A 22,508-nucleotide genomic window follows, 5' to 3' on the forward strand; every position below is an offset into this window, starting at 1 on the left:
CATGAAGGTAAAAGCATCCGCTGCTGACCACTCCATGGTTGCCCGACTTACAGGTTCTGTGGCCTAGTAAATTTCCCCCCAAAATTCAAACTTGACTAAATAGCAATTTTCAATTCTCCTAATTAAGAGCAACAACAACAACAAAAACAGAAAAAAAAAAATCACCTGCTATAATTTTGTAAAGAATAAGAAGTATACATTTTAGAAAGATCTTTAAATGTAGAAAAAAGTCAGTCTTCATTCAAAAAACAAAACAAAAAACCCAGCTGACAATCTTATGTCTACACACACATACTGCACTACTTTTTCTGTTTTCATTACAGCAGACAAGATCAGTACCAGTCTGAGGACCTGCATTTAAGAACTGCCAGCCTAAAGTGAGCACACGGCCAGCAGGCTGGCAAGGAGACAATGCAGACAGACAACGTGCTACTGCACACGGAGACGAGGGAGAACGGCAAGGGAGATGCCCCACATTTGTCAGGACAGGCACGTGGCCAAGCAGGGCAAGCACTGTGACACTTAGCAACAACATCTTTGCGACGTGATGAAAGATCCTCTCTGGATACGTGTTCTTTTCAGTCAAGGGACAGCTGGGATTCCTCTCCCCACTGCCCTTCCCATATACAGAGGAGGTGAGGCATTCATGTTATGAATCCTGTGGAGGAAACACCAGGTGGCATCTGATTACATAAAACGTGCTTAAGTGTCCAGCTTAGGGTCTGGTCCCTACTGAGTGCTCAGTAACTGGTAGCTCATCTGGTGAGGCACATATGTTGTGTGTCCAGAGAAGTAGAGTGGACGGAGACTGCTCACTCCGCCGGCACCCTGCAGGGTAGCCCTGCAGGATCCTGGGCTGTCCTGTGTGGATTCAGTGGACTCACCCTCGTAGGCTTTGGCAGCATCTACCAGGTTGGACCAATCCAAGTCCGCAGCAGTGTCAGGCAGGGGCATCAGGCCAGGGTCGGGCATAGGCTGCCTGCGGGTCTCCTGGATGTCAGTGAGGGAGCTGTCGGAGGCCGAGAACTCTCCTGCAGGAAAGGAGGAGGAATAAGATGCTTCTTGTGCCTGTGGGAGAGCCACTCAAAACTTACCTGTTTCCAGTTACCACAACAGATTGTAAGCCATTTGTGACTGTTATCAATGTCCAGGTTAGCAGACTGTTAGTGGCTATTCTAAAGCTGACTTGAAATAGGAATGGGCTTCCTCTAGTCTGTCTTCATTTTTTTACAACCTCCCATTCTCTCCCTTCCAGCAGTGAGTCATGGCCAAGTTAGTTTTGCACTGAGGCACTAAGTCTGCTTTTGTGAGAGCTGTCTGTCCACAGCAGGGCCCGGCCAGCACTAGCACCTCCTTTCCCGCAGAGCCAAGGGATTTGGGCCGGGAAGAAGAGGCCTACTTCAACAGAGAGCTGGATTTTACAGCCAGACCAGGGATGTTTCTTCCTATTAGAGGGGACAATAGGGCTTATTTTTAAAAATTTTTTTATTTTTTGAGACAGAGTCTCACTCTGTAGCCCAGTCTGGAGTGCAGTGGCACAATCTCGGCTCATTGCAACCTCCGCCTCCCAGGTTCAAGCAATTCTCTTGCCTCAGCCTCCCAAGTAGCTAGGACTAAAGGTATGTACCACCATGCCCAGCTAATTTTTGTATTTTTAGTAGAGATGGGGTTTCACTATGTTGGCTAGGCTGGTCTTGAATTCCTGACCTCGTCGTGATCCACCTGCCTCAGCCTCCCAAAGTGCTAGGATTACAGGCGTGAGCCACTGCACCCAGTTTAATAGGGTTTGTTTTTATCTGGCCTGGGAGTGGTAAGGGACAGAAGGCCCATGCCTGCCCTGTCTGCTATTCAGGGGCAGCCCACTGGGTTCCATGGTCAAAGGTGTCCAAGGGGGTGTGAGGGGCAAATCAAGGGATGTGAGTGTGCTGGGTTACTCAGACAGAGCTAAGACAGGAAGGTGATTTTAGGGGTGGAACTGGTATTATTCTTCCCAAAGATGCAGTCATCACATGAGCTATTCTTTGGATCAATTTTGGGTTGCAGCAGTCTAACATCCCAAGCTCTTCCTAAGGGGACAATTTATTGAATATAAATATTAAACCACTGTAACAACAAACTGACATATTAACAACTAAGCTCTGCTTAGCCTGGGGCAGGGAGGACTGGGCAGAGTGAGCCACCCTGAACACTGAAGGCAGCTCCTACTGCTCCGGTTAATGCAGGCAGATAACAGGAAGGGTGGCTGTTGGGGTCCAGGGAAAATGTTGCTCATGACATAAAAATGTGCTCAGTAGGCAGAAGCTGGGTGGAAGCGAGGGCAGAGCAAACCACTCCACGAGAAGGAGCACCCTTGGAAGGTGACTGCAACACTCAGGTCCATGCAAACACAAAGTTAAGCTAAATGCTCAGCTAGAATACTTAAGTGACTCCAGAAAGATCTGTTTCCCAGGAGTTAAAGAGTTTCATGTATTAGCCGGGCGAGGTGGCGGGCGCCTGTAGTCCCAGCTACTCGGGAGGCTGAGGCAGGAGAATGGCGTAAACCCGGGAGGCGGAGCTTGCAGTGAGCTGAGATCCGGCCACTGCACTCCAGCCTGGGCGACAACGCGAGACTCCGTCTCAAAAAAAAAAAAAAAAAAAAAGAGTTTCATGTATTATGACAGCCCGGTAAGCCAGTGTATTAAGTGCTTTGTTTTCCCTTTCAAATTACAAAAAGAACTTCTCTGAAGTACAGCTGCTGGTTATTACTGTGCTTAAAATTAGCAAAATTATGAGTAAATGGAAGTTAACAAATACTGCAAGATAGTAAACGTTAAGTTCTACTTAAATGTGCTCCCACCAAGGGTAAGTAGGAGGAACAGATAATTCTGTAACTCACAACCCTTCTGCCCTTTTATCTCTGGGGCCCGACTTTCCATGTGGGGGATGAAAGAAGTCACCCTTCCTCATTCCCCAAACACATTTCAGTGGAAGTCACCAAGCAAGGTAGGGCTGAGGGATCAGCCCAATGAGGACTGCTTGGTTAGGATGTGAAATCACTGCACCTGCTATCTTATTCAGGAAAACAAGAAAAGCTGATGGGAAGGGCCTCAGAGAGGGCTGCCTGTTCCTTCCCTTCCACTGTGGACTCACATGGGCCCTTTAGTCCCAGGACTCCTCGTCTGGACAATGACCATGTGTGGGAGGCAGATTTCTGGGCTGCTCTTTTGGAATGTAGGCTTCTACGACTCAGGGCCTACTCTGACATGACACATGCAGAGAAGACTTCACGAAGGGGTTACACCTTTACACTGCAAAGGCAAAATTAGAAGTACAGGGAAATAAGAGAGCAATCAAAGTAAGGCAGGAATAATGGAATTCAGGGAAGACTGACCCTGATGTAGGGAGAGAAGGAGAGAAAAAGGTTAGGGACAGGAGGTCACTACCACAAGGCTTATTCTGGAGTCTGATGATAAAAAGTGGTCATTTCATGTGCCAACCTTGGTTCATTGGAGGTGACTTCCTGGAGCAAAGAGAACCCAGATATAAGCTGCAGGTGGATGGGGGAGGAAGCAGGGGAAGCTGGCATGAGCCTTGTGTGATGCCTGCCGGGGCGAGCAGGGTGGGTGGGCCTGTGCTGCTGAGCAGTGAGTAGGACGGAGACATGGAGGAACATTCATGAGCGTGGGCTGAGAGCTCAAAAATAAGGCAGCAAAAGCAAGAGATGTAAAGAAATTACTGTTCCAGAGAAGCAGCAGAAGGAAAAGAAACGTGGGTATGAATGGACACCAGAGATATAAAAGCTGCAGCAGAGTTCGCAGAAGGAAAAAGGACAGAAGGGAGGAAGGGTGAGAGCAGTGCATCTGGTAAATGATCAGGAACACTGGTTCCATGACAGGCATCTGCTGTGCTGGGCCACAGCTATGAGGGGAGGTGTAGAGCCCTGGAATGGGGTGGACAGAGACAGGAAAAAGGGAAAAACTAAATTTTAAATCCTGAGTCCCAGAACATGGCCCTTAATAAAACTGGGATCTAGCTGGGTCACAAAGCAAACAAGGCATATGTGGACCAGGTGCAAGAACATGGAGGTACCCATTATCCACAGGCCTTTTCCTTACATAATGCTTGCCTGCTCACTGCATGAATAAATCAATGAGTCAACAAATGAGTGGTTGACACCACAGGCAATTTCCTTACAGCCTGGGAAAGACTGAGAGCAATGGCAAGTCTGGGTTCTTACGGTGGCTATAGGAAGCAGTGGATACAACTCTCTAAGAAATAACTAATCTAGTGCTAGCCAAATTTGCTCAATCAAAACAGCAGCTGGCATGGTTGCTAAGAATACCAATTCCCAGACTACGCTTTTGGAGATTCAAATTCAGGAGGTCTTGGGTCCAGTGTGGGAATCTGTTACTTCTAGCAAGCATCCTGGGTGACTGTGGTGGTCTGGGATTACAGGAGAGAGAGGGCAAATGACGAAGGGGCGGGTGAGCTGAGACCATCTGAGCATGGATACAGGACCCCTCTCTGAGCACACCGAGTGGCAGCCACGTCTGGGAACACTGACCATCATCAACAGGGCTGTCCAGGCTGCAGCTGAAAGACCACTTACCATGCAGCGATTTCATTCCTAAGGTGTAAGAAGGCCTCCTCAATGGGAGTGACTTGGGGAGAGAAGGGTACGTGCTACTGAAGAGGACATCGTTGGGCAGGGCTTGGTCCAGAAGTGATGCCCTGGAGGTGAAAAAGTGCTCCCTCTGGCTACTGTAAATGCTCTCGTCCGACAGTGTTCTGTGCAAGGCCCGCCGTGAGGTGGGGGTGCTGGGGAAAGGAGACTGAGGAGAGGAGAGTGCGTGGAGCTGAAAAACAGGATCGAGACAAAAGAAAGTCAATTTTCTGGTTCAGATCCCTGAGACCAAGGTTGGGGGAGGGTGGGATAACCAAGTTACTGGTTCAGATACACCCCCAGCAAGGAAGCTTCAGGGCCCACTGTCTATTTCTACATCCTCAAGGAGCTAACCCAAGAGTTCCTGGTCATTATTGCTTAGTCTGGCACGCTGCCTGCAGCCTATCGGTGCTCCCTACGTGATTCAGGTATGTGATTAAGTGGATTTATCAAGATCGTGTGTGGTTAAAAACAAGACTTTAGGATCAGACAAATGTGACTTTTATTTAAATCCTGTGTCTCTCACCAAATCATACAATCTCTCTGAGCCTAATTCCTCGTTTGTACAATGGGAGCACAAAACCTCTCGGGATTACCACAGGGATTAAACAAAACGCTGGACTGAGCACAATGGCGGGTGTCAGTGGCACGAAGAAATGGTGTTATGGCCCCTGGGGGAACAGAGAGCCACAGTGCTAGGAGGGTGTCCTGATAAGCTTGTCAGATGATAACATGCTTGCTGGGCAACAAGGGTATTTGATCATCAAAATATTTAAACTCACATAGCAGGTAGCTCTTGATTACTAACTTATACCAACTGAATCTATCAAGGTAGATACATTTCATGAGTTTTGGAGAAAGTTTATTTTTTGAAGATGCATTTCTATTCATGAAATAAGAATAGGGTAGGCTGGGCATGGTGGCTCATGCCTGTAATCCTAGCACTTTGGGAGGTCAAGGTGGGCAGATCACTTGAGGTCAGGAGTTCAAGACCAGCCTGGCCAACATGGTGAAACCCCATCTCTACTAAAAATGCAAAAATTACCCAGCCGTGGTGGTGTGCACCTGTAATCCCAGCTACTTGGGGGCTGAGACAGGAAAATCGCTTGAACCCAGGAGGCGGACGTTGCTGTGAGCCATGACTGCGCCACTGACCTCCAGCCTGGGCAACAGAGTGAGACTCTGTCTCAAAAAATAAAGAAAGAATAGGGAAGTCATCTTTATAAATAACAAATAACTATATATTTATTTATACGTGACAAATAGTTCCAGATGTATCTCTTATTGACATCTTTTGCCTTTGTGACCAAATCTGATTTTACTTGAGATTTTTTCTGCAAATAGCAAGCTTCTGAGAATCCGTTGCACTGAGAACAGCAGACACATTAAAAATAGCAACCTGAAAGGCAACAGAACATTTGACCCATGAACAATAAAGTCATTCTGATTCAGTTCCTCTTGGGCCACTGTCTGCGTCGATAGGGAAAATGATGTGGAGAACAGGTAAAGACGTGAGGAGGCTGTCACCACTGGTTGAAAGCCACCCTGGGACTTCCCATGATACTTTGAAGGGGCAGACAGAGAATGATTTAGCAAATGCTCCATTTAGTGGGCTGAAATACACAGTGGATACACAGGGCCTAGCATGCTTCCACTCAACTAGCCAGGGGTGAACCAAGTCCAAGCTACCCTCAATGTGGTATGCACAGCTGCTGCATAAATACCAAAAGATTATTAATCAAACACATTGTTAATACATCCAAGGTGTGACCAACTGGGTAAAAATTATGTTCACTTTAAAAAAATTCATGATGAATTAAATCCAAAGTACATATGTACTTGTCTAGAAACTAAATTGCTGTGATAAATGCTTTGAGAGAGAGAACTTGGAATGAAAGTGACAATTTCCCTTCTCTTTTTGTGGAGAAGAGTGAGCATTAGAGCCATTATATGGCTTGCTAACTGTAATTTTCTTAAAAAATAAAACCAGATTAAAACCAAAACCAAAAAAACATCTCCACCTGCAACGTTCTAGGACTATCACATAAGGCTCCTGCCTGCCAGGTCAGATCTCAGATTTCGGTGCGGAAAAACTGCTGCTAAATAGTTTTCAGCACCCCTGGTTTTAGTAAAGGGATTTCCTTTCCAGTATCCCCACCCTGACAGTTTTACAGGTGTGAAATCCTCCGCCAATTCTAGTTTCAGCCTCTTTGGGAAACGTTAATATGCTTCAAGGCCATGAACAGCTACCTTGAAGAGCTTCTTTAAGCAGTGTGCCCTGTGAAAAGCTAAAACACCCTGCACTGAAGGGAGGCAGGGCAGGAAGCAGAGGAAGCAACCTACCCCAAAGGTGTTCTGCTCATTCATTAAAAGGTAGGAGAACACAGCCTTGTCCGAGAATGTTGGGATGGCCCCTCGCCCCATCCTCTTCAACTTCAGTCTTAAAGGTTTACAGAACTATCTGCTTCCCAAGAGCAGCCCCTGCCTGCCTTGCAGGTTGTACCTGGGATCGCCCAGGAGCGCTGCCCGGTGTTACCAGCCCTTGGGAAAGAATCATAGTGGAGTGGGATGGCACTGGAAGTGGGATCACACCTGGAAGGGATTTCAGAGGACATTCGAGAAGGGGGCTGGTTCTAACTTGTGCTCCAAGGAGGCCCTAAAGGTTCCTTATAGCACCACTGCTATGGAGAGGTTCAAGTGGGACCCAGGAGTCCAGGCCATCCCATCCCTCCCATAAGAGAAACTCTGCTGTCTGAATTCTATATAATGGGGTTCCATGTGTGATTAAAAAAAAAAAAAGGCTTCCTGAGCTTTAAGACTGGTTGGGCACCACTGATCTCCTCTGGTCCTCTATCTCACAGTTGAGGAACGGGGCCTGGAGAAGTGACGTTTTGCTTCATGCCAGTCTCCTGTTCTCTCATTCTTTTCAGTGCCCCTGGTTATTAGTGACATGTGTCACCTGCACTGACAAGAAGCTTTTCCTAAATACTGGAGCCACATGAAGCCTCCTCCTTTGGTATATACCTGAGAGCACTGGCACAGAACAACTGTCTGTTCACTTGTCAGACTGTATGCCACCCTTGGGGAAAATAAGGTTATCCCATCTCTGCTTGCCAGTGAGGTTTCTTAGAGTGCTGCAGCTCTGCCACTGTTCTTGAGGTCCTTGCTCTCCTGGCAAATGAGACTGGGAGTGACCCTGCCACTCAATATTAACAAAAGCTCATAGGTAGCACTGGCTATCCAGGAAAACCAATGTGGCACAAGAGTGGCTTCGGAGTGTCACAGCCCAAAGCTGGCCATGACACCTAGTATCCTGAAGTCTGAGGCAGTGGTTTGGAGCCTTGAGCCAGGAGTGGCCTGGAAGACCTCTCAAGGGCATGCCAGCCTTACTGACACAGCAGAGCCTCCATCATTCAGATGACGACTCTCAGAAGACAAAGGGAGCTAAGCTAACTCATCTGAAACTAAACCTGCTCAAATAAGATGAAACTGGAGAGAGAAAACCTGAGCCTATTCCCAGTTCTTGCTCACTGTGATGGTTTAGCCAGCACAAGCACTTTCTTCACAGAGTCTCACAGTAATACAGTCACAACATAAAGAAAGCACACTCCTGTTTCAAATAGGAATGCTAAAGTAATTCATTTTGGAAATAAAAGCCAAGACCTGGAATAAGGACAAAATCAAACATTTGCCTTCAATTATTTCTACTGCGTAAGTAAATCAAAAGAATGAAGGCTCCGAGCTTGCCCCTTGCCAAAAATGTTAAGCTAGGAGTTGGAAGAAAAACTCCACTCAGGGCAGGTTTTATTTCCCTTTAACCTCAAAAGAAAAATCTGAAATAATTTTTATTTTGAAACTGGTACTGAAACATTTTAATATACCTCTTTGGGTTTTGATGGATAAAGAAAGAAGTTTCAAGCACTATCTTTTGCAAGGTTGCTAAGGAAACCATTTGTGCCCTGAATGATGAGTCAGAACTGTTAAGTGCTGGCTTATGAGACGGAAATTACAGAAATCAAGAGTGGCTACATCTGTACAATGATTTATTAACATAAATCATGTTAAGAAATCATTTATTTCTCGACGAAACTCTAGAGTGGTCCTTGGGGGTACATTTAGTTCCTATCAATGTTGAGTTTTTAGGTTTGGGGGTTTATCTGGTTTGTCTGGGGAGATGTGCGCGCACACACACACACACACACACACACACACACACACACACAGACACATGGTGCTGGGGAAGCCTGAGGGCGACAGCCCCACACAGCTGCTCCACCCGCCATGCCTCTTGCACTCTGATCACAGCATGAAGCTGGTGTGTGGTTTAGGAAATATTCTAGCTTCCACTTCAATCAATTCAATTCTCAAGGTCCTTCTTAAAGCTTTCTAGTCTCTTCAAATAGACTATAAATCATCCACCTAAGAACCTAGAGAACAGAAAACTTCAACGTTTGCAGCCATAACCTTTCTGGGGGTGCACTCCCTTCTCCTAGGAGACCCAGAAGACCTCAGACAGAAATACCTATACTCAGAGTGACATAAATTCAGGCCCAGCTCAATAAACACCTATTCCAATCCTCAGGGGTGTGAGACTCCACACTTTATAGAACAAGGAGAGAGCCTTAAGTGAGTTTCCAAAGGTCCTACAAGCTGAGACAAGTACACAAACCTTTCCACGTGGTCACATAAAGGTCTAGGTGACACACAAACATACACGCTGGACAGGTATTCAGGACTTGGTGCAGAGAGACTGGGTTTTAGAGAAGACATTTACAGTCTGGAATTCTGAGATAAAATAGAAGGCTTTATGAAGTCAAGAGTTGGGAAAGTTCTGAAGGTGTGTGGGTAGACTTAGATTGCTGGACTGAAGCAGCAGCTGCACGTTTACTTTTGGGGGTGTGGCGATGAGAGTGACTGTCTATCAGGCAGTTTCTCTGAGTGAAGAGAATACCGTATATGGCCAGTAGGTTTGCTGGACAGGGTCAGGAGCAAACGGGGCCATTTCTGAGAAGAGGAGGACCCTCTGGACAGAAGACAGTAAAACCCTTGTGGAAAACGTTCTAGCTTTCCATAGGAGCCACAGGTGTCTCTGCACAGTTTCCAAGAAGTCATATCGCCTAAGTGATGTTAAGGGAATCATGCACTCTGAGCAGGATACAGCAGAAGAATAAACAGCTGTAGGGGTAGGACCATGTTAATAGAAACCATGACTAATGAGACGTGGCTGCAAGGACAGAGCATTGTCAAACACTGTGGACCAGTTATTAGGGAAATGGGATGATAGCAGGAAGTGAGACTCAGTGAAGAGCAGCCAGTAACCGACACTTTCTGGAAAGCGTGACTACGGTTAACAGCCCCATCATGTCTGGCTTGTTTCTAATTGCCATCTACCCTGAGCTCTGTCTTGTACCTTAAAACTCTTCTGTGATTCAGGAGTTGGGCTTTCAAGGTCGATTAGTTTCTTTAGATCTTCTTCAATGGTGGACTTGGAGGTTGGCTTAGGAGATGCCCGGAGGTCTCTGGTTGAGGCACGCAGCCTGGTGTGGGCTATTTCATTGCCATCACTCTGATGACGCCTGGAAAAAAAGGGAAGAGATGATAGATACCAACTCAACAAGGTTGGCTCAAGGGCACGATAGGTTCTAAAGAATGTAAGTCAATAGAGAAATATTATGTGGAGAAACAGATAATTACTTCTGCTTATATCAGAATCTACTCATATAAACGCTTACTGAAGAAATAAAACCAATTTGAAACACAAAATAAAATCTGATGAATAAGTCACTCTTTTAAAGAAAGCTATTAGTTTTTCTAAGCCAAAATTAGCAACAGGTTTACTAAAAGACCACAAGGTATACATCCAAAATGCAACCTTTGCACAAATGAAAACAAAATAATTGAATGAATCATTTAATGTTTTGCTGTACTACCTTGTCAAAAAGTCCTTTATTTTCAGGGGTACTCACTCACTTTCTAATATTCCCTCTGGTGCCTACTGGCCTAGTTAAGAACTACATGGGAAGGCTGTGATTAATATAATCAAAGGGACTAGTATGGTCTTAGCACCAGAGGGGCAATTATTCTGAAGTGTATCCTTCAAACACACTCCTTTTGAGATCTAAGATTCTCAAATCCTAACATTTTGCAATACATCTTGTTTAAGGAACGAGGCAGAGAAATAATTTAAGAAAATATTACTTACGAAAAAACATAATAATCCCACCAACAGACCAACTCCTCCCAACCCCCTAGCCTGGTCTCTTTTGTTTTAAGAGATTACTCCAAGGCTTTCTATTCTCCATCATGTTAAAAGCAAGCCACCAGCAAGGGAAGCAAAATAACTCTTACTTTCTCGTGTCCATAAATCCCACGGAGTTTATGGTTCCTTCAGGTTTTTTCCATCCAATTAGGTACTTGCTAGTAGCGCCCTGGCGAGGGTAAAAACTCCTAGGACCAGAGGAGGAGGAGGAGGAGGAGGAGAAGGACGGTGCGAGCTGTGAGGGGGCGGCTGGATGAAGCTCTTCTTTAGGTGAACTTCGGGCACTGGTGAAAACCACTGGGCTGGCAGAGTGTCGGGAGCTCATGGTACTGAGGAGAAGCAGGGCAAAGACGTGTATCTCAGGATCATTATGTCAGCTATGAAAGTGTTGCCCGGGGTACGGGTGATGGCTGGGTTGAACAACAGTGAATTTTTCATGAACTATTAACAGCGATGGCTGGCTGGCCTTCCTGGCTTTCTCACTATAATTTAAATGTCTGCTCTCAAAATGACAGATGGCTACTAGTGCTTCGTCTGCACTTTAAAAAGTAAAAATACTTAAGACTGTCAGGGACACTTTCAAACACACTGGCACCACTGAAGTTTGTCACAGAAGTTTGGCAGTGGCAAGAGACAGGAGAAAGAGAAGCAAGAGGTCTACCATCTCCATGCCTCTGTCTTGCTTTCTTCACAACTAGGGATTTTGGTGATGCTCTCTAGGACCAAGCTGGGGAGGGGAGAGGAGACTGACAGGGCTATGGCTCTTCAGACTCACATCCAAGGCCAGTGGGCACAGTGAGCGCTCCCTCCCCATGGCAGCTGGCATTCATATTGGCTCTGGAGCCTGCTCATCAATATATTTGAAACATCAGTTAAAGATTACAAAACTAGGGCTGGGTGCGGTGGCTTATGCCTTAATCCTAGCACTTTGGAAGGCCGAGGTAGACGGATCATCTAAGGTCATGAGTTTGAGACCAGTCTGACCAACATGGCGAAATCCCGTCTCTAAAAAAATACAAAAATTATCTGGGCATGGTGGTGTGTGCCTGTAATCCCAACTACTCAGGAAGCTGAGGCAGGAGAATCACTTGAACCTGGGAAGTAGAAGTTGTGGTGAGCCAAGATTGCACCACTGCACTCCAGTCTGGGTGACAGAGAGAGACTCCATCTCAAAAATAAAAAAGATAATAAAACTAAAGTCTACATGACTAAAGAGTCCAAAATTTAGGGGTTTCAAGAATTCCAGAACAGAAAAAGGCAGGATTTTCAAAATAAGGTATGAGAGTTTTAGTTAACTAAAACTCATATAAACGTAGAAGGCCTTTAACTGTAGGATTTTCATACTTCCTGCCCAGTGGTCTCACAGGACCACACTATTTGAGCCTTTCTGAATTCTCCAGCATGGGGTGAAACCAAAGATGGCTGACTCTTGCTACAACAGACTTTCAGTTATTTTTACTTGAGGTTTAATTAATAGTATGTGGTCCCAAAGCATTCCTCAATGGCACTTTCATTTGCCAAAAACGAATGGTCCTGACCTAAATAAAGTATGGACTTTAGTTAATAATACTGTATCAACATTGACTTGGGGAGGAAGATAACTGAATAGAACCCTCTAACAACTGTCCCTCCACAGGAACACCAACTTGAACAACTATCCACACAATAAAGCGCCTTCATAAGAATCCAAAATCAGGTGAGCGATCACAGTACCTGCTTGTCACATCATATCAAGGGGAAAGAGTCACTGAAGAGGGTGGTAAAGATGATCCTGCATCGCCTACGCCCCCTCCCCCACCCTGGCACAGCAGCTTGGAGAGAGAATCTGTGCACATCAGGGAGGGAGAGGGTGTGGGACTTTGCATCGGAACTCACTGCTGGCCTGTCTCAGCAGAGCACAACACTGAGCAGAATTCTGCTGGCTCCCACGGACAGAGCATTTAGACCTGCTCTGGGTCAGAGGGGAATTCTCAGCCAGAGTGGGAGGAAGCTGAGTCCCAGCTGGTTCCGCCACCCAATACCGTGCTATCTTCAGGTCTGACCCCGTGCAGTGCCAGCTGTGGTGGCCATGGGAGTGCTTGAATCACCTTCCCCAACTCCAGGCAACCCAGCACAGAGAGAGACTACTTCTGAGAGGGAAGAGAGAAGAGACATTGCTTAGCAACCCAGAGAATTCTCCCTTATCTTGCCCAAACCCATCAAGGCAGCGCCTCTTGGAGTTGGTAAGAGTTAAAGCGTTCCTGGACTGAGGGCGCCCCCTGGTGCTGATACATCTACAGTGATCACAAGCTTAGATCACAATAGTCCTATTTGAATACATGGAAAGCCTTCTCCGGAAGAACCAGTACAAACAAGCCCAGGCTGCCAAAATTGGAATAAATACCTAACTCTTCAATGCCCAGACACTGATGAATGTACACAGGCATCAGGAACATCCAGGAAGACAAAACTTCATCAAATGAACCAAATAAGGCACCAGTGATCAATCCCAGAGTGATGCAGAATTCAGACAGAGAATTCAAAATACCTGTCCTTGAGCAAGTTCAATAAACTTCAAGATATCACAGAGAAGGAATTCTGAATTCTATCAAAAATTTAACAAAGAGATGGAAATAGTAATTTAAAAATCAAGCAGAATTTCTGGAGTTGAAAAATTGAATTGACAAACTGAAAAATGTACCAGCTTCTCAACAGTGGAATTGATCAAGCAGAAGGAAGAACTAGTGAGCTCAAAGACAGGCTACATGAAAATACACAGTCACAGGAGAAAAAAGAAAAAAGAATAAAAAAGAATGAAACATGCCTACAAGAGCTAGAAAATAGACTCAAACGGGTAAATTTGTTTTTCTTTTCTTTTTTTTTTTTGAGAGTCTCCACCCAGGCTGGAGTGCAGTGGCACTATCTTGGCTCACTGCAATCTCCGCTCCCAGGTCTTCTGCTTCAGCCTCCTAAGTAGCTGTGATTACAGGCACCTGCCACCACGTCCGGCTAATTTTTGTATTTTTAGTGGAGACAGGGTTTCACCATGTTGGCCAGGATGGTCTCAAACTCCTGACCTCAGGTGATCTGCCAGCCTTGGCCTCACAAAAAGATAAGGATTACAAGCGTGAGCCACCGTGCCCGTACTGTCAAAGGGGTAAACCTAAGAGTTATTGGCCCTAAAGAGGATGTAGAGAGAGAAAGAGATCGGGGCACAAAGTTTATTCAAAAGAATAATGAACATTTCCAAACCTGGAGAAAGATATAAATACCCAGGTACAAGAAGGTCACAGAACTCCAAAAGGGTCCAACCCAAATAACACTACTTCAAGCATATATTAATCAAACTCTCAAAGGTCAAGGATAAAGAAAGGATATCTGAAAGCAGCAAGAAAAAAGCAGCAAATAACATAAAAAGGACCTCCAATACATCTGGCAGCAAACTACTTGGTGGAAACCTTATAGGCCCACAGAGTGTGGGATAACATACTTAAAGTGCTGAAGGAATACTGATTCTCAAGCTATAACAAATGTACTACACTAATGTAAGATGACGCCAACAGGGGAAACTTGGTGAGGGGTTTATGAGAACTCTGTCTTTGCAACTTTTCTGTAAATCTGAAACTATTTTGATATTAAAAAGTCCCACAATAGGCCAGGTGCAGTGTCTCATGCCCGTAATCCCACGACTTTGGGGGCTGAGGCGGGCAGATTACCTGAGGTCAGGAATTTGAGACCAGCCTGGCCAACATGATGAAACCCTGTCTTTACTAAAAACACAAAAATAGCTGGGTGTGGTGGCACATACCTGTAGTCCCAGCTACTTGGGAGGCTAAGCCAGGAGAATCGCTTGAACCTGCGAGGCAGAAGTTCCAGGGAGCCTAGATCAATAAACACTGGTGCTCAACATCATCAGTTACCAGGAAAATGCAAATTAAAACCACAGTGAAGGACCACTACACACCTACCAGAATGGCTACATTAAAAAGACTTATAATATCAAGTGCCAGAAAGGATGTGAAGCACTAGAGCTCTCATACACTGCTGGCTGGAGTGCTACTTGTTACAACCACTTTGGAAAACTAGTTCAGAGGCTCTACTAAGTTGAACATACGTATATTCTTGACATGGCTATTGTATTCCTAGAAACTCAAAAGAAACACATATGTCTGTGTACCAAAGGACATGTACAAGAATTCTTAGTATCGGCTGGGTGCAGTGACTCACACCTGCAATGCCAGCACTTTGGGAGGCTGAGGTGGACAGATTACTTGAGCTCAGGAGTTTGAGACTAGCCTGGGCAACATGGCAAAACCCTGTTTCTATAAAAAATAAAAAAATCAGCCAGGTGTGGTGGTGTGTGCCTGTAGACCCAGCTACTTGGGGGGCTGAGGTGGGAGGATTGCTGGAGCTCAGGATGTCGAGGCCACAGCAAGCCAAGTTCACACCACTATACTCCAGCCTGGGTGACAAAATGAGACTCTATCTCAAAAAAATAAAAGAAGAGGAAAAAGAAAAAACAAAGATTCTGAATATCCCAAATTGGAAACAATCCAAATATTCATCAACAGTAGAGTGGATAAATGAGCCGCTATATTCTCACACTGTAAATATAATATAGCAATGGGGATAAGCTAATGTTACCTGCAACACATGGATAAATCTTAGCAACATAATGTTGACTTAAAGACGCAGGACACAAATTAATACACATAGTATGATTCCATTTATATTCAGTCCCAAAACAGACAAAATAAAGCTATGATTTTCTTAATTTTTGTTTTTGTTTTTGAGACAGGGTCTTGCTCCGTCGCTCAGGCTACAGTGCAGTGGTGCAACCATAGCTCACTATAGCCTCAGACTCCTGGGCTCAAGGGATCCTTCCACCTTAGCCCGCCAAGTAGTCAGGACTACAAGTGCGCATTGCCACACCTGGCTTACACATGTATTCTTAAAAGGATAACTGGTTAAGTAAGATCAACCCCAATTCCGGTTTTATCTATGAACACAATGGGCTGACACTAGCTCCCAGGTGTGAAATGCCAGTGCACTTCTTTTCACTAGTGGTTATAACTGAGACAGCCCCACTTAACAATTGATTAGATTTAAGCAAAAGGTACGAGAGAAACAAATGAACAATCCACCGGTATGGCTTTCTTCTTTAACGCACACAACTCAGAGCATGAAATTGTGCACTTTCGTACACATGGCCTCTAATTCAGTGGGCCTGTCAGCATCACCTGGGAGCTCTTCTAAAGCATACTTTCTTGTGTTCCAATCCTAGATACTTAATTTAGTAAAGGAGGAATGATGCCTGGAAGATTAGGTAAAATATCCTCCAAGTGTTCACAGCAGCTGAGGCCTACTGCTCACTCACATCCAGCTGAATTATACACACTGTTATGACGGTCAAAATCCAGTTCCATATTGTCTAGATGAAGAAGGTGAAGTCATGGTAGCAGTGTTTCTCAGGCCACAGAACGTGGCCACCTGTATGTACTGATGCAACTGGGGAATCCTGGGCTTGTGTTATATCTTCCGGAGCCCCAGAAATCTGTATTTTAACACACTTCCAGAGTATTCTCATGTTTTTTTGGGTTGAAGAAATACTGCATTAGCCCCTCAACTCCTCCCACTCTAAAATGAGTCTGTCTGTGGGCACAGCTGTGGGTGGGCTCCTTGCAGCTGACCGACCGACCCACTGGCCTGAGACTGCATCAAGGGATGTGCACCTATGCACTTCGCCTAAGAATCTCTGAAGTGGATTAAATTACAATACAACTAACATGAAGCTATCAGCTTCATACTTTTTAAGGGGAGCTGTGTGACTGGGCCCTTTCATTATCCTGGAAATTTCATGTTAATTTAATAGGTTTCAATTTCATTTTACTCAGAGAGTTAAATCTCTTCATAGGAATTACATAAGAAGGGAATGAACCAATAATATCTAACAAAAAAGCATTAGATATAACAGGAAATAATAACTGCAATATCTATACTTTTCTCAATGTATAAGAAGTGAGTTTAACTGAGTATGGTCAAATTGGAATCACTAGAAATGTACTCAAGGTGTCTCTAAATTCTACATGAAGAAACTACTAACTTTAATTTTTCTATAAGCTATAGGGCATTTCTCCTTTCCTAAAAAGGAACAACCTTAGATTCTGTTTGGCCATGTCAGGATGTTAATTTTGAAAAGGAAGAGAGGATACACAAGTACATGATACCCCATGTAAAAGAGGCCGGGCGCAGTGGCTCATACCTGTAATCCCAGTACTTTGGGAGGCCGAGGTGGGCAGATCACGAGGTCAGGAGATCAAGACCATCCTGGCCAACGAGGTGAAACCCCTCTCTACTAAAATACAAAAAATTAGCCAGGCGTGATGGCATGCACCTGTAGTCCGAGCTACTCGGGAGGCTGGGAGGCTGAGGCAGGGGAATCGCTTGAACCTAGGAGGCAAAGGTTGCAGTGAGACAAGATCACGCTACTGCACTCCAGCATGGCGACAGAGCGAGACTGTTTCAAAAAGAAAGAAAGACAGACAGACAGAAAGAAAGAAAGAAAGAAGAGAGAGAAAGAAAGAAAGAAAAAGAAAGAAAGGAAGAAAGAGAGAGAAAGAAAGAAAGAAAAAGAAAGAAAGAAAAGAAAGAAAGAAAAGAAAAAGAAAGAAAGAAAGAAAGAAAGAAAGAAAGAAAGAAAGAAAGAAAGAAAGAAAGAAAGAAAGAAAGAAAGAGAGAGAGGCAATGAGGTCACCGAGGATCTGGGACAGCCTGAATCTGTCCAAACTTCTTATCTTGACCTGACGCTCAAATGAAACCATGGACCACATGTGCTGCAATCTGTTGATTTTACATTCCCAGCTATGGCAAAGCTTTATAGGAGGGGATGCTAGATGACCAATCTGCAAAAAAGATGCTACTCTCAGCAGGTGCTGCTTTACAAGGAGGACCTACATCTATTTGCTGACTTTGCCAAGCAATGAGCCACCCAGGATTGGGAAGCCTGAATGTCATCAATCAAGGCCCTGAGTGCTGAACCTATGAGGCCTGAGGAGACCATTATGAATTCCTGCATCGTCACTGAGACCATCATATCCTGTGAAAAACATCTGCCAGCCACTGTCTGGGCTGTAGAAAGCTGCTGATGGGAAAACTTGGAGTCATCTACTATTTAGGCATGGCAAGGGGGTTTCAGACAAGCTTGGCCTGCTAAAGATGATATTTTCAGGAAGCGGAGAGCAGCAATTAGTCACCTGTCAAATGGCTGTGGCAAAATCTGGGCAAAGGCTGAATGCTGGTCTAATACCAAGGGGAGGAGAGCTGATCGGGTTTCCTGTGATTGCTTGTACAAATAACAAGCCTTTGGGTGACAGACAATGTGGAGGATAATGATTAAGGAGGACTCCTCCCACGGTGTTCAGCACTAGCCAATTCTGTACTCTATCCAATAGAGTACGGAACACAATTTAGAAGACACTAATTCCAAAGGACTGGGGGGAAAACAAACAAGTGAAGTAGGGATGATTAAGTTGACAAAGAAGATATCCAAGTGACTGCAGTAAAGAAAAATTGTCCATCTATAAAAGGCAGATATTTAACAGTATAAGGGCATACTAATACATACAGCATAGGGAAATGAGTGGCTAGCTATATGCAGCAGCAGAAGCCTCAGGGATCATTGTGGACCAGAAGCTGAAAAGCCTGTAATGCTAAGCTATTTAATAAGGAGCTAACAAGATATCTATGAACATTATCATTTTATTGGCCATAGCTGAGAAGAGTGTCATGTGCAGGTTTGGCATCTAAAAAGGATAAACAAAACAAAGCCGGAAGCTTGAGAAGAGAAAATATGATTATAGGATGAAACACACAAAGTGTAGTTCTAAGAGCTGTGGGAGATACCTGCCTGTTAAAAGAAAAGTCACTAGAAAAGTGTTAAGGCAGGTGATAAAGAGTTTACAAAAGGAAATGACAAAAAACCTTTGGTCTTAAAATGACATTTACAGTCTGCAATACATTTGATAATCTTTTTTATGTTCAACAAACATATAAAAACAGCCATTTAGTAGGTGGAACAGGACTTTGGTTTGGTGGTACTAGGCTATGCTAATGTGTATGACACAGCACATTACCAGCTGCAGGTTTTATCCATCAGTCACTTAGTTTCTGACCTGCTCTCTATTGTGTAGACTGAACAAGCTGACTGCTGAAATGCAGTTTGCTGGCCAGTGAACTGAAAGATGCAATAGTAAGCCATCTTCATTTGTCACCATGTGCTTGTATCTGTTTAATTTGTGCACCTTAAGATCCTACGGTGTATTCCATGGCCAATATGCCATCTCCTAGATTACAGATGAGGGACAAGCCAGGTGAAATGGTACAACTGGCCACAGGCCACATAGCTGATCAGTGGTAGAACTGAGACTTGAATCAGGGTCTCAGGTTCCAAATCTATTTTCCCTATGTTCCTCTCTCAACTTGCCTGGGGGTAGAGAGCTATACCAAATTTTCCTTCTTTCTTTTTTTGCAAATGAACACCTTATAGTCAATAATCTACGTCCAATAACTAGGTTAAGGCAAAAAGGGCCAACCACATGTTCTCAGAATCTTAGATGTCAAAAGTCTTCATGAGAAAACACTCAGCTCATAAAAAAAAAATTATCTCTTAATTGTGTATTTGAGCTGTAGCTAGAGGAATGGAATTAAATATTGAAAAGGGAGAGGACTTATTACATACTGAAATTATTTAGAAAAGTTGTGTGGGCCAGGCTCAGTGGCTCATGCTGGTAATTCCTGAACTTTGGGAGGCCAAGGTGAGAGGACTGCCTGAGCATACGAGTATGAGACCAGCCTGGACAACATGGTGAGACCCTGTCTCTACAAAAGTATTAAAAATTAGCTTAGCATGGTGGTGCATGCCTGTAGTCCTAGGTACTCAGGAGGCTGAGGCGGGAGGATCACTTGAGCCCAGGGGGTCGAGGCTATAGTGAGCTACAGGGCCACCACTGAACTCTAGCTTGAGTGACAAAATGAGAGACCCTGTCTTAAAAGACAGAGAGAGAGAGAGAAAAGCTGTGAAATCTCTTGAGATTATTTTTTTCATCCCCCCCCCCCCCACCCCGCAACAAACCAATTGTATGAATTCTCATCCTGGTAGAATGCTTTACATATGACAAAGAATGGGCTCTCTGCCCTTTCTGAATTCCTTTGGGCCTTATGATTTAATGACACTTGAAGAATTTGGGCTTGCTATATCAACTGAATGAATGGATTAGTTGCTTCATAGAACAAAGTAAAAAAATGTGTTGTTAGTGAGATCTGCATCAAGCATCTGTGGCTTGACAGAGGGCTCATTTTCTCAAGGTTCACTTGAACTTTCTTCCTCGGTGGTTCTAGTTTTCAGTCTTTGAGGTTACTAAAAGTAACTGGTTCTGGATAAAATAACCACTCACCCCCCAAAAGCTGGAAGAGGTGTGGCAAGATCGCTTAGGCCAGATCACCTGGAGTTCTGTTGTGTAACAGCAAGATATTACACAATTGTGAATGTTCATTGTGTGCAGTGACACAAAGCAAAAACTACCAATTAAAATGATCCATACCCACAACCTAGGCTAAAGCAAATAGAGCTAACCACATCTCTTAAGAGAAGTTCTGGTTTTGTTATGTCAGAGGTTGAACTTTCAAATTCTGAGTTAGTCCATAATATTCAGAAAAATAACATTCTCATCTTAAGGAAAAAATATAAAAGAGAGGCAATTAATTGTTAGTAACTTAAAAAAAAATTCCAGGCAGAAAAGATTTAGAGAAGGAAATGTTACAGATAAAGACAACTAAGTAACTTCCAAACAAAGACGGAAGGCATATTTCTCACATACATAGGATGACAACGAGGGTGCAGAGAACAAAATTTAAACACACCAGGGCATACACGGAGGCACACAGACCGCCCAGTGTGCCAGAGTAGCCTGAGGCAGTCCTAATGTTCAGTGTAAACCACACACGCGAAGGCTTTCTTTTCCTCAACTCTCAAGAAACACAGCTTTTGTGGCATGAACAGTTAACTTATTAGGTCAACCAGAAAAAGCACATTCATGAAATGGAACTGTGCTGACAACTGTGGGCAGGCATTTTTCTTGGTCTTTAACCAGTTCTTCCAGTGATAATGTCAGACACTGACCAACATATATCTAGATCCTGACTGATATTTGCAAAGAAGCTGTTCTGAAGTTCTTGCTTGTCATACTTGGTAGAGTTTAAAAACTTTTATGTAGACATGACTTTACGAAGACTTCATGCTACACAAGGACTCTATGTATGCTCTCATGACTACCCCTAGAAGCATTGCAGCTCTGTGCGAATACTGATGCATCCATACAATAATCTTCAAAATAGTGGTTTTCCAGGAGCCAGGAGTTGAGGATTTATGTAACTTTTGTACTGGTTTATTGAGTCATCAGGCAAAAAACATAAAAGAAAAGTTACTCTTTCTTTGTTTTTTTTCAGACAGTGTCTTGCTATGTTGCCCAGATTGACCTCTAACTCTTGGGCACAAATGATCCTCCTGCCTCAGTCTCCCGAGCAGCTGGGACTATAGGCGCTTGCCACCGTGCCCAGCTAGTTATTTCTATTTGCTCATTGGCATGTATTGAGTATCAATCTATTGTGTTCATGTTGGCACAGACTATGCAAATATACTTAGGATGAACATATTGGGTGACAAATCGTGTTGTACTGACTGGATGGCAGTAAAAAGGTATATGTGATCACATAAGTAGGTAGTAATTGGCTACAGGTATCTGAGGGGGCTTTAGGGAAGCAAGAGGAAGCCAGTTTTGAGACCTGGAGAATGGCAGGCTAACAACCGTGGACACCAAAACAAGTCAGGCCAGTCAGTTACAGAAGAGATGTCTATTGTGCAAGCCTGAGGTAGGGCTTTTAGCTTTCTCATGTGTGGTCTTAAATTAAGCTCCAACATCTGAAACAGCACTGGTCAGCAGGACTAGAGCATTTTGGACTGACTGAGGAGGTCCTTGATTGCCACACAAACTGGCACTGCCTACTGCCAAGGCCAGAACCCTAAGAAGAAAATGAATGCTGCTGGTAAGAATGTCCTTAAATTACTACTATCTTCACCTCTCCTAGGCTTACCACTAATCATTTTTTTTCTAGTGGTTCATTTTAAGATCTGAAAGTGAAACATCCATTACCAAAAAATAAAATAAAATAAATTTTCTCCCTAAATTTCCAAGCTTCATAGATAGACATATTCTAGGGAGCAATAATTTAGAGCAAGTGATACCTTTTTAGTTATAGAAAGTTATCAGTATGTGTAATGACATTCAAATATAGCAACTCTATGTAATTACCAACCTGTATTAATGCAGCTCTCATGAGGAGCTACACAAAATCTGCATGATCATCAAGAGGGAAACTAGAGGACAGAGGAGGTAGGAATGGAGCCCAGCCAGAAAGATGCAGTGAAACTTAATCACTGTAATTTAGACTTTGTCACTGAGTCCCAGGTACAAGCTCTTTTAAGCACTGTCAAGACATCTCTACATTAATTGCTGTTCCTGTCTTCTGAGGACACAAACACTCTAATTTGCTGTGATTTTAGTTTTTCTATAG

The 22,508-nt window shown here is 44.1% G+C and overlaps 1 protein-coding gene across 16 annotated transcripts in view; it reads right to left on the reverse strand.

The window, feature by feature from the left end:
* Positions 1–22,508, reverse strand: part of SIPA1L1 (signal induced proliferation associated 1 like 1) — a 408,737-nt gene that overhangs the window by 4,386 nt on the left and 381,843 nt on the right. For all 16 annotated transcript variants that reach the window (XM_050797315.1, XM_050797320.1, XM_050797322.1 and 13 more), the window contains 4 exons: positions 10,991–11,230; positions 10,053–10,218; positions 4,589–4,835; positions 885–1,031 (listed from right to left, as the gene is read on the reverse strand). In XM_050797315.1, coding sequence (XP_050653272.1) covers positions 885–1,031; positions 4,589–4,835; positions 10,053–10,218; positions 10,991–11,230 — 800 coding nt within the window. The remainder of the gene's footprint in view (positions 1–884; positions 1,032–4,588; positions 4,836–10,052; positions 10,219–10,990; positions 11,231–22,508) is intronic.

The sequence above is a fragment of the Macaca thibetana genome, chromosome 7, assembly GCF_024542745.1.
Source record: "Macaca thibetana thibetana isolate TM-01 chromosome 7, ASM2454274v1, whole genome shotgun sequence".
Lineage (NCBI taxonomy): Eukaryota > Metazoa > Chordata > Mammalia > Primates > Cercopithecidae > Macaca > Macaca thibetana.